At 35.2% G+C, this 13,092-nt stretch overlaps 1 protein-coding gene across 1 annotated transcript; it reads left to right on the forward strand.

Annotated features, from left to right (window-relative positions):
- Window positions 1–308: 308 nt before the first annotated feature.
- Window positions 309–13,019, forward strand: gk5 (glycerol kinase 5). The gene is made up of 16 exons (XM_079378949.1): window positions 309–863; window positions 939–1,032; window positions 2,063–2,138; window positions 2,227–2,320; window positions 3,707–3,838; window positions 3,914–3,989; window positions 4,942–5,003; window positions 5,522–5,595; window positions 5,689–5,749; window positions 5,848–5,974; window positions 6,823–6,927; window positions 8,205–8,299; window positions 8,423–8,526; window positions 9,965–10,024; window positions 10,118–10,251; window positions 11,695–13,019. Exons 1-16 carry the CDS (start codon window positions 735–737, stop codon window positions 11,859–11,861), a joined length of 1,590 nt encoding a protein of 529 aa, XP_079235075.1. The 5' UTR covers window positions 309–734; the 3' UTR covers window positions 11,862–13,019.
- Window positions 13,020–13,092: the final 73 nt, after the last annotated feature.

Below are 13,092 nucleotides of genomic sequence, written 5' to 3' on the forward strand. Positions count from 1 at the left end.
CAACACAAGCAAAAATAATTGACCTCTAATGGCCTGGCTTATAAAGCTGTTCAGTTATGACCTAAATTTCAAGGACAACCCAGAAAATAATATGTTAACAAGTTGCTATAAGAAATGCAATGATTGTCTGAGCATCTTATTGGCAAAAACACTGGAGCTTCTAAATTCATGTTTGAAACATGATTGCTACTCTTGTATCAACATGTAAAAGTCTCTTCCAGTAATTTTGACGTTCGTAATGGTGAAATGGTTTTCTGAAATGGTGCTCTGTCTCTTTAAGAACTCTCCACACCTATCGACTGATGTGTGACGTACTGATTTGTGCTTAATCGACCGCCTGCAATATTTTGCGGTCTTTTCAGAAGTTAATGCGTCCACTTCAAGTTTCGGTAACTTTTATCACTGACTGGTGAAAACAAACGACTGTTTAACGATTTAAAACTATTTAAAATAGGGCGCGAGTTGGGGAAAGTTTGGGGACATACATAATATGCTTTCGATTATTATTTATCCATTCAAAACACCCCTTTGAATGAACACATTGAATCTCATCGGATTAAACATCTGCCAGTGGTCTGGCGTTCAAGTCTATGGAGGAGTGAAACTCAAAGGTCCACGGAGCAAAGTTGAAAACGGGATCATTTGACTCCAGTTTGGATCCTCCCTGATATAAGTTACTCGCAGCCATGGTGACTAAAGTAGGCTTGCGGCTTTTTGAATGAACTCATTGTGCGATGGGGACTCAGAGAAACGGCTTCAGCAAACGAGAGACTTTCATTCTCTCTGTTGATGTGGGAACAACCTCCATCAGGTGCCATGTGTACGACAAGAGCGCCAGTATCAGGGGATCCTGCTCCACGAAGGTAAATGACCGCAGGATGACTGACTTACAGGATCGTGCCAGTGTGTGAAATCTGACAGCAGCTTCCTTGTTACAGGTGTCCCTACTTTATCCTCAGCCTGGATGGGTAGAGATTGACCCTGAGGATCTGTGGAAAGGGTTTGTGACTGTAGTCAAAGGAGCAGTTCAAGGTCGCACCCAAAAACTTTTTGGACACTTAAATTACTTTACATTTTTTTTAAATAAATGTCATTGCATCAGATTTTAGAACATTAAACCTAGTGGTATGCTTGCAAACAAATATTGCACATTCAATAACAAACTGCAGTCAATCTTTCTGTTTTGTGTGAATAAACTGTGTTATAATTAAATGATATTAAAACAGACTATTTTTACTGGTGTTGCAAGATTTATCAATCCCAACGCATTTACTGTCTGCATTTTTAACAGGTTGATTATATAAAATATTATGAATAATGCATGTTTGATACTCGTTATTAAATATTTTAAATTAAAATAATTACTTTTGTGTTTGTTTTTTTAAGTAAACCGTGAGTGAACAGGATTTTTGTAATTACATCCTGGAGCATATTATTAAAGTGTTATTGCACGTATGTTAATGTGTAATATGACACTGTACAATTTTACAGTCCAAACTTTCAGTATGACAGTGAAAATATAATAGCATTTAAACTGAGCATTACTTTCACATGCTGCCTTTTATGAATGTAGTGTTTGTTTACCAATAAATACATACATACATTAAATAATCCGTGTGGAAAGAGAATCTAAAACAAATGAATTCAGCATATTGGATGTTCGATATGAGAAGGTGTTAATGTACTTTTCAGGGCTACTGTAAATCATTTTGATGTGCAGTCTGATATATTAGTGGTTGAGGCCCACTATAAGTGCTTAGCAAACATCTAGAAGGATGCAATTATTTTAATTTTATTACATGAACATAATCTTAATTGATATGCTAAAAACACTACAAATAAGGATGTTAAACTCGCATCATCTTTTTAGAAATTAGAGTTATATTTACTGCAACAGAGGTGCCAGAGGTACATATCAGTTTAGATAGAAAGGTTCTTAAATATTGTCTTGGACAAAGGGAGGCCTTGTAGTCAAAAAGGTTGAGAACCTCTGTGATAAATGTAGGTCCATGAGTTTACAATAATGACAAGACTCCTCTCCTCTTCTGTCTCTTTGGTTTAGACTCAGGCTTACAGATGTGCCAAATGGAAAGTCTTGGCATCTCAACTCAGAGGGCAACGTTCATAACATGGGACAGGTTTGTATATATTAAATCCCGTGATTGTTTTGCAGAAAACTGAGTGAACTGACTGAGGTGACATGTATTCTTTTGTTATCATCTCCAGAAGCACAGGAAAACCGTTTCATAATTTCATCACGTGGCAGGACATGAGGGCAGCCGAGTTGGTGAGATCGTGGAACAGGTCCTGCACTATGAAGGTGAGACATCTGTGCATGATGTCATCTTGGGATATATTTGTTAATTGCGGACAGTATTATTGTTTTTACTGTTTTTGATCAAATAAATTCTGCCTTGATGAGCATAAGAGACTTTTCAAAAACTTACAAACTCCTTAGTGAACCATAGTGTAATTCTATCACTACAAATAAAATGCTTACAAAATTGTTCTACTAACCCATACTATATAAAAAATAACTGTGTATGTGTTGACAAGCTATTGATACTTTTTAGGAGTGGGTACAGTTGCTAATAATCGCCAAATGGCTAAATAATATAATTTAATAGCAGTTAATAAATACCAGTTTACCGCAGTTTATTACTGCAAACAAAGTGTGTATTGTTTGGACAGTGACAGATCGTAGTGTTTGTCGTTCATTGTGTACGTCAGTGAATGAGTGTTTGTCCTGTAAGCTAAATGAGCAATACAGCAGTGAAACAAGAACCGCTCTGACTGCTCGAGCACGGATTGCCGATATAATTGTGTAAGGTGCTGACTGTGAATGTGGATGGGAATATTTGGCCTGTGAGGATCTTTGTTACACATGCTAAAAGTGCTCATGTTTGAGTCAGCAGAATGCCCTCCTTAGTGGCAGGTTTGAGTTTCATGTTTGAAACCTAGTGTGGTCATGTAATGGTCCTACTGCATTCACATTACTTAGTTTTGTCCTATCATTGCAGAGACAAAACAATGTCAGTTTGTACATTTTTGAATGTCTGAGAAATTTCAACCCATGTAATTGCAGAGCAAACATCCCTGTGTATGTAGTCGCAGATAGAACTGGTTATACTTGAACAACTTTCAACAGAGTAAAATGTTTTCAGTATCTTATCACCGAGGGCAGAGGTCAAGCTTGAAGGTGGCGGTCTACTGTTTTATTTTTCTTCATGTTACTCTTTTCTTGTCAAGTCTTTTTAAGTTTTTTAATTAAAAGTGAATAGGTTTTTTTTCTTTTGTTCATCGTAACCGATTTGCATTACATCATTTGGATCCTCTGCAGTGAATGGGTGCCGTCAGAATGAGAGTTCAAACAGTGTGTTTGTAAGAAACAAATGCATCATTTAGACGTTTTTAACTTAACCAATTAATAGAAGAGTCCTCTATCAATAATATTGCTTTTTCCAGTGAAAACATCAGCTTGTCAGAATCAGAAATATGCACAGTTTAACCACCAAATACAAGTAAATGCAGTCCAAAACACTTCTAAACAAATATGGTAAGCAAGTGATTTAATGCTAAGTTTATTCAAATCTGTTCAGAGAAACTCATCTACATCTTGAATGATCCAAGAGTAAATACAATTCGGAAAGTTTTCATTTATTATTATTGCTTAAAAACATTTCTTTGCATGTATGTTTTATGGCAGACGGTACACGGAGTGATGAAGATGCTGCACTTCCTCACCAGACAGAAGCGGTTCCTTGCAGCCAGCCTGGTAGTTTTTACCACCCAGCATGTGTCACTGCGTCTTGTCTGGGCCTTGAACAACATTCCTCAGGTAGTTAAAATATGGCATTCAGCATTTGTCTTCTCTAGGACTAGTATATTTATCCTTAACCTCCTCTCTCCTCAGTTGTGGCAGGCAGTCGAAGACGGCTCCTGTTATTTTGGGACCATAGACACCTGGCTGCTGTACAAACTGACTAAAGGTGGGTATTTCATTATGAAATAGAAATGTTGTCCTCTTGTATAGACATAATTTGAACAGTGAAAATCAGATAGCTGAGTGCAAAGTATTCTGGCTGGATTTCTTTGAGAGGTTGCTGAAATAAAACCAGTTTGATCTGTAAGAGGCTCTTCAGAGTGATCTGCTCAATGAAAGCGTGCCACAGATCTGATATCTTACATCACTGACTGACACTATTCTTAGAAAGCAATTTGCCTACAACCCTTGACAAAGGTGAATGAATGTCACACACCAGTGTTATGAGTATTAATCATAAGCTGCCACATATACACAGTGATGATTTTACAGGGCTTATTATCATTGTCACATTTTCCAACTTGACACATCAAGTGATAACGATGGCCAGGAGCCAGTGTGTAGTGTTTCAAGCTATTTAATTGTATTTTGCATTCATTAATCACATAAACTATCGTTCAGAATGGTTCAAGTTGGTTGGTTTTAATGATGTTATAAGAAGTCTCTTATGTTCACCAATGCTGCATTTATTTGATCAAAAAGTTAAAACTGTAATCTGTTGAAATATTAAAATTTAAAAGAAATATTTTCTATTTTAATATATTTTAAAATGTATTTTATTTTCATGTGATGGAAAAGTCTTCAATGTCACATGATCATTCAGAAATTATTCTAATATGATGATTTGGTGCTCTTATTATTATTATTATTATCAATAATAATGGTGAGTCAATCTGAAATCCCTTTGCATACCTTTTTACAATTAATTCAAACAATTAATCACGATTAATTGCACACAAAATAAAAGTCTGTGTGTATTTTTTTTTAAATACATGTGTGTATTTATATACACAGAATAAATATACACAGCATACAAACAAATGTAAACACAGACTATTATTTTGGATGTGATTAATCATTTGACAGCCCCATTTTTATTATTTGTTTGTTTTTTGCAGGCTTGGTTCATGCTACTGATTACTCTAATGCCAGTGCAACCGCAATATTTGATTCCTATCAGGTCAGTTACAACTGTCCAATTACTATATTTGTGTGATTGCTGTTATCTGACCATTACCTCTGAATTGTGGACTACAGTACAAACACGTGTATCAGACATTTAAAAACAGATAGTTAGAGGTAGTTCACCCAAAAATGGAAGCTATCATTTGCTCACTCTCATGTTGTTCCAACCCTGTATGACGTTTTTTCAAACATGGGACACAAAAAGAGAAAATGTGCTGCGCTTTAATATACAATTGCTTTGTTTGAGGAACAGGGTGAAACTTGTTCCCCTTTGTCACGGCACATAACAGTTTAAAGTAAATCAAAATGTACCTCAAAAATGAATGCACATGCTTGGTGCACAGTATTCCAAAAATGTTTTTTATCCATCATTTTTTGGGGTGAATTATCTTTTTGCGTTGTTGTTCTTTTATCATTTGTCCATATAGTGTCTGAAAACATGCTTCTGTAATTGGTGCCTGCTCGTAGGATGTTGTGTGTGCTCATAGTGTGTGTGTGTTGTGTGATCATCAGATGTGCTGGAGTGGATTTGCTTGCTCACTCCTCTCTATACCTCTGTCCATTCTCCCCAGTGTGCAGAACACCAGGTAATCATGCAACCTGAATTGCTCTGATATTTCCAAATACCTTCTAGGTCACTTTTGACTAAACAATTAATGCTCTTTTTTTCTCATATTTAGTCATAAATTTGGCACATGTGATCCGTCCATATTCGGGGTGCCCATCCCAATCATGTCTGTTGTGAGTATAAATGTTGTCATGCAGTTTTAATAATATATGTGTGTGTTCTTGTTTTTGTATTTGGTGCTACAACCCTACATTTCATGTCTTTGTCACAGATGGCGGACCAACAAGCAGCCATGTTTGGAGAATGCTGTTTTGACATTGGTGATGTGAAAATTACTATGGGCACAGGGACCTTTATGGACATCAATACAGGAAACAAACCACACACGTCTGTTGCTGGTATGTCATTCCAGTGCTGCTCGTACCTTATTGGTTAAGCTTTTCACAGTATTCAATTGGAATTCAACTGAAATGAAAGAAATACTGCTAAACCACTAGACCTAAATAATCAAAGAAACATCTAAAACATCTACACAGCCAACTAAACAGCATTTTTGACTGCATGGAATCAAAAGTTTTGTGGCTTTTAGTATCCACTAACATTCAAAGTGACCTTTTTTTTCAAAAGAAGTATATTTTATTCAGCAATGTTGCATTAAAATGATCAAAGATGACAGTGAGGACTTTTATAATGTTACAAAAGTTCTTTCAAATAAATGCTGTTCTTTTGTTTTATTTATCAAAGAATCCTGAAACAATGTATCATGGTTTGCACAAAATATTAAGCAACACAACTGTTTTCAACACTGACAATACAAAATGTTTTTGCACCAAATCAGCATATTAGAATGATTTCTGAATGATCATGTGACACTGAAGACGTGAGTAGTGGCTGCTAAAAAATTAGGTTTGTTAGCACAAAAATAAAATACTTTTAAAAATATATTAAAATAGAAAACAGTTCTTTTAAATTGTAATAATGTTTGACAATGTTACTGTTTTTACAATAGTTTTGATCAAATAATTGCAGGCTCAGTGAACATTAGAGACTTTCATAAAGATTAAAAAAATCTTTCCAACCTCAGACTTTCAAATGGTAGTGTACATTACTGGAAACAGCATGTTAGGGCACCATGTGACCCATTACTCATCATCAATCTGTGTGGCGAGCGAGAAAGGAGACCGTAATGCATCCATTTGTTGGTCCCTCTTTATATCTCTCTTTTTTTCATCTGTTTTCTGAGTAGGCCTTTATCCGCTGGTGGGCTGGAAGATCGGTGCTGATGTCGTGTATCTGGCCGAAAGTAATGCTGCTGGAACAGGTGCTGCCATTAAATGGGCCCAGGATCTAGGTGAGGAGGAGGACTAATGTGCATTTACAAGCCCACACATATTTCTTAACTTGATTATGCATTATTCACTACCAAAAAAAAGCCATTCCAGATAGGGGTGTGCGATATATATCGTCTGTGATTAATATCGTAATTGTTGTTTTAACGTTTTAACAAAAACCATTTAAAACACCCCTACAGAGCGCACGCTTAGATTACGTGAAGTCTAGACTTGTGCGAGTGCGCATTTAGAGTGTGTTCTTTCACTGCATGATTCAGTCTAATAAAATGCATTTAGAATGATCACAAAATCAAGACATGGAGGCAGAAAATGTATATATTTATTTTAACTATGTGCCGTTTTTCTCCAAAAATTACCATGATGATTTTTTTACAACAGCTCAATAAATAAGAAGTTAAAAAGAATTATGTTTTAGACACCATATTGCCTATTGTTGCTCTATTTTGCCAACAAAAATCATTCCAAACAGCCACAGCACTGTTTTACGTCTCTGAACAACATGGCGGTGTTTCGTTCCTGAATGATTCAACCTTTAAATAATTTGGTTCAATCGCAATGATTCACTTATTAACAGTGACTTGCTCATTTTAATTTCACATTTCGACTTTTTTTTTTTTGATGTTTTTCATGTTTTAAATCATTTCAAATATCAGTATTCAACATTTTCTGTTTAATATATCAAAACATTATTTATGCATTTGTAAATGCGTTCCTGTCCTGCATTAAACAGTGTGTGAATACATCTAAATGCCACTTCAGATGCAGCTTCTGTTTTCTCTGCATTGCAAACATGAATTTTGTTGATACTGATTTCATTTGCTTGGTAACAGCCCAAATGTCTCATTCTAATTCACTGATTAAATGTAAGAATGTGACTCAAAAGATAATGGACACTTTTAGAAAAAATGGCTTTATAAAGGTAAAAAATGCCCATAAAATGTAAAAATCTGTTTAAACTTATAGGAAAAGATTCATTTCTATCAGTGTTACCTGACCACCACAGAATATGAAGAGTATCAAAAATTTTAGGAGTCAGCTTTCCACGGCAGTCCTTAAGATACCAGCACAATAACACGCTCAGCAAAATATCGTCTAATTATCGTTATCGATAAAATCCCAGAAAATATTGAGATGTTATTTTTTGCCAATTTCGCACACCCCTAATTCCAGATAGTAGATGCATGTTCCACTCCATTATGAGAATTTTTTTAACTTGGATTAAGTTAATAAATAATTTTATTATTGCAGCGTAATTTCTTTGATGCCTGTCTTACAGAGCTCTTTTCTGATGTGAAGGAGACTGAGGCTATAGCCACTAGTGTGGAAGACTCAGACGGAGTGTATTTTGTGCCTTCTTTCAGTGGCTTACAGGTGTGTTTTTTGTGTGCATCCGTCATACTGCTTTTAAGTTGCTGTTCATTCTCTGTTGTAAATACAAGAGAATTTTATACAGTGTCGTGTCATTTCAAGACGTTCTCTGTTGATATGCAACAGGCCCCTATGAATGATCCTAAAGCTTGTGCCTCTTTCATGGGCTTAAAACCTTCCACAACCAAGAGACATCTTGTTCGAGCCATTCTGGAGTCTATAGCGTTCAGGTGAGCTTGCAAGATCTGACTGTATCATCAACATAAGATGTCTCATGAATCAAAAAATGTGATATGTTAAAGCTATAAAATGTCAAAAGGCACTTATTGTGTCAAGGTCAGAAAATAACCAGGGCTTTGGGAAAAATGGGTAAATATCAGCCCGTAATAAAAACAAAAGTTAATTTCTGACACTAGTATATGACCATCTACACTAAAACACTGTGCAAGCTAAATTAATCAATCAGTTCTCATATACATAGTGCTGGATTGCTTCAAATCATCTGTTCTTGTTCTGATAAAATGCAAGATAACCTAAATAAATGATTAACGCCGGTGGAACTGAAAATATTTGAGCATCAGAACACTGCAGGACAATGTAAATAGACTTTGTCCTCAACTGTATGTGTTTTGAAGCATATCCAATCCTGTTTGTAGAATTTAGCTTATTTTATTTTGCACAATATTTTAATAATTTATTGTATTTAAATTAATTTGTATTCATTTAATAATCTAAAAATGAATTATCCACAATGAATTCTTTAATGCTAAATTATTACTACAGTTCTTTACTGCAAGGAATGGTCACGCTATGAAATTTGTAGAAAAGACCAAATTTATCCCCAGAAAACCTGCAAATTCTTAGGCCATTTGATCTCAAATTGTGTTTGCAGGAACGAAAATGTCACTTGGGTTATAAAGCACATTAAATTCTTAAAATGAGTTCTTCAATTATCATCTGCTTTGGTGTACAATCAGAAAACAGAAATGAGAAGGTGACTGGATTCAAACCACTGTCCCTTGGCATTTTATACCAATCTAGAGTAGTTCTCAGGCCTCAAAATAGAGACTCTTTCCAACTTTCTCATCGTTTCAAAAGTTCCCCCAGCAGAGAAATAAAGGCCAAAGTCAATAGCCTAGGATAGTTTTCTTCTCATGTTCTTCTGTTCCAACTCCACTATATATCCTGTAGAATTGTGTTTCTGTTTCTTCATGTTTGCACTGTAAATGCATGTCATAAATAGGGATGCATGATATAATGGTTATCACAGATATTGGATTTTTATTGGATTGTTGTCTCACTCTCAAAGTGAATCTCCATTTTTCATACTGTACATTATAATGTGAAAATTTTACATTTCCAACCCCATCTCAGACGAATATGCACGTTTTTATTTTTTAAACAAGTTAGCAATTTAGTATGATCTTGTATTTGTAGGATTTATATTCATATTCAGTATGATTTTGTATTGGCAATTTAGTATGATTCACACGAAAACATTCATTTTAACCAAGCATGAAGGTTGAACCCTATAAACCCAACTCAATAGTTAAAATAGTTAACATTTTTACGGGACTGTGTTGGACTTGGATCAGTATCAACCAGTGCATTCCTAGTCATAACATGGTAATTCTCATGCCACAATTCAACTGCAATTCTGATTTTCAGGAACAAGCAGCTCTTTGAAGTCATGCTTAGAGAAACCCATATTCCTATCACTAAAATCAGGTGAGGGTCTTGCCCTGTTTGTGTGTCATACTGCATTGAGCTTGATCCTGCCTGTCTAAACTTCTGTGCACACATTTTGCTACACATTTACAGGGCAGATGGAGGTGTTTGCACCAATAATTTCATCATGCAACTCACAGCTGATCTGTTGGGGCGTAAGATAGAACGTCCAAGCCACTTTGACATGTCCTGCCTTGGAGCTGCTTTTGTTGCAGGACTTGGAACAGGCAAGGATCCAGCCACATTTGAGTGCAGCAAATAAACTCTTCCTAATCTAGGCTTAATCCGCTTTAACTCTGTATCATAGTTGGTAATCAAATTTCTAAGGTCTCTAAATTATCTACATGATCAGAACTTTTCTGAAAAACCCGTTGTGCACAATCTACTACATACCTTCAACTATCTGATTGATAGTCTATACTTGCTTAGCAAGCCTTTTAGTATAATTTTCAAAACAAGGTACATGTGACTTTTACTGGTTTACTTGATTATCTATATGTGACCCTGGACCACAAAACCAGTCATAAGGGTAAATTTTTCTAAAATTTTGATTTATACATGATCTGAAAGTTGAACAAATAAGCTTTCCATTGATGTGTGGTTTGTTATGATAGGACAGTATTTGGCCGTGATACAGCTATTTGAAAATCTGGACCCTGAGGGTGCAAAAAAATCTAAATATTGAGAAAATCGCTTTTAAAGTTGTCCAAATGAAGTTCTTAAAGTATATTTACAGCTTGCACCAGCGCAAACCATCTTGGGCGTTAAAATAGTACTGTCTGGATTTACTAAAGAGCGCAGGGAAGAATTATCACTGAAAAGATGTGGACAGTATTTTTGCGCCTGATCTTATTGAATATGCATTTGTAGAAGTTTCCCTTTCAGACGCAAAATTTATGGGAGGAGAGTATTAAAATGAATCAGACCACACAATTTACTTACGTTTTGCTTGTCAGATTACTGGTATTTGCGCCATTATTTAATGCCCAAAAAAAGAGTGTCAAAGTATTTTACACCTGTGTCATAAGCAGATCACCCGCACCTGATGAGCATCAGCTCTGCTTATTTGTGACTGTTAATTTGTACTGCGCTTGGTATATTGCATTGGTCGATATGTAAATGAGATGTTGCATCTGTGTTTTTAATTTGCATGTTGTCAGTAAATAACCCGCAGAAATTTCCACACCTTTTGGAATTGCGTTCTTGCGCTAATTTGCCCTGATTAGTAAATCTGGCCCTAAGCCTCTATCAACTTACTAAGACATATTATTGGGAGATATAAAGTTACAGCTGATATTTATTTATTTACTTATATGCATTTTATGTAAGTCGTCTGCTATACTGTTATAAAGATCTCTGATTTAAATGACAAGAATCAGGACTTCATCTTACTTTTGCCATATAAATATCAGCAACTGTACAAAATTGCATGTTTTTCAATTGTTTTTTTTTTTATTTTTTTTTATTTTTTTTATGAGCTTCATATTTTCATGTATCATACTAAATGAGCCATAACCTGATGCATCAAATATAGTACTCATCAAAATCACATAAATACTTTTTTCCTGATTTTTGCCTAAAAGTTCAATAAATCATTAAAAAATAAATGTATTTCAAATGTCAGACTTTAAAGATTTAATCTGCCCATTTTATTTTGAACTGTCCTTTAGGCTACTGGAGGACCCAAGAAGAGCTGAAGAAGCTTTTGACCACAGACCAACATTTCCTTCCCCGAAGGAGTAAAACAGATTGGGACAAGGGCGGCCCATACAGAGGTGTACTGCAGAGCTGGGAGAGGGCTCTTCAGCGTTCTATGCACTGGTACAGCCAGCCCTGATTTATCAGATTAATACAAGTTTCTTCTGTGAACGGGTTTAGGGCAGTTCTCTCTGTCACTGAGAAAAACACTTGAACAGAACGATTTCCAATCTGGATTTGGAAACTTGTCCCAATCAAAGGTTAGGCACAGTTTTGCCAAATCATGGGGGATTTTACAGATTTACAACTTGTGTAAATCCAAATCACCCAGTTGTGAATCCAGTGGTATTATGATGATGAAGTGGCAGGCTACAGCACAAGTCCTACTCATAGTATTATGATTTTGCCAATCAATATTTTAGTCATTAGGCACTAAAAATCAATCAGTGCCTTAATCCAACTACTGTTTTTTTCTTTTTTGGGGGGGGGTTATGAGCAAATGAATTAATATAAAGAGCCTTAACTCGAGGTTTTGCTGCTCTTTATTTTTATCATACACACAGTGCATCCATTTATTGTATTGTAATTTATACAAGCATTCATTAATGCGGTTGTGATTTTCATGTAATTTTAGTTAATATTTTCTAATTGCATATATAGTCTTGGCATTATGTAGGTTATTTTTTAATCAAATGGACCTCATAATACAAAGAGAATGCTGCAAACATGGAAAACTTGTTACCTGAAGGACTATAATGGCTAATGTGTTTTTTCTTCCACTTTAATCATCCAACCTGCTATACTTGTTTGTATACAAAACTGTTGCAGTGTCACAGATTGTCTCTTTATAGTATCAACAGTGGCTAAAAATAGCATACATTCAACTGAAGTAAAAATGAGTAACTGTGAAACTGTATAATACCCTAGGCTTTTATCACGATCTTAAAGAAAGAATAGACAGTGAATATTTGGAAAGCTAAATGTATTAATATATCATCAAAGAACTCATTGTGCCATGTTTCATGTCAGTATGTGAAATTAGTTGGTTTAATAAAATGTCAAATTGTGTGCTTTGTCATTCTAATAAAGCAATGGTTTTCAATCTGAGGTCAATGGACATATACATTTCTGACTACCTAATTAAACATTAACTATGACCTGGTAAACATTATATAATTCATGGGTCTAAAAATGGTAAAAGTCATGTTTTTTTGAATGAAATTGAATATGAAATTAGATGGCTGAAGTGCTGGGGCTCCGAACAATGTAACAGTGCAAAGTCTCTCAATAAAAGACTAAACAAAATAAGGATTCATTAATTATATATTTAAATGAGAATAAATTGGTGTGAATGAGAAATAACAACAGAT

This window comes from Barbus barbus (genome assembly GCF_936440315.1).
Source record: "Barbus barbus genome assembly, chromosome: 26".
In the NCBI taxonomy this organism is placed as follows: domain Eukaryota; kingdom Metazoa; phylum Chordata; class Actinopteri; order Cypriniformes; family Cyprinidae; genus Barbus; species Barbus barbus.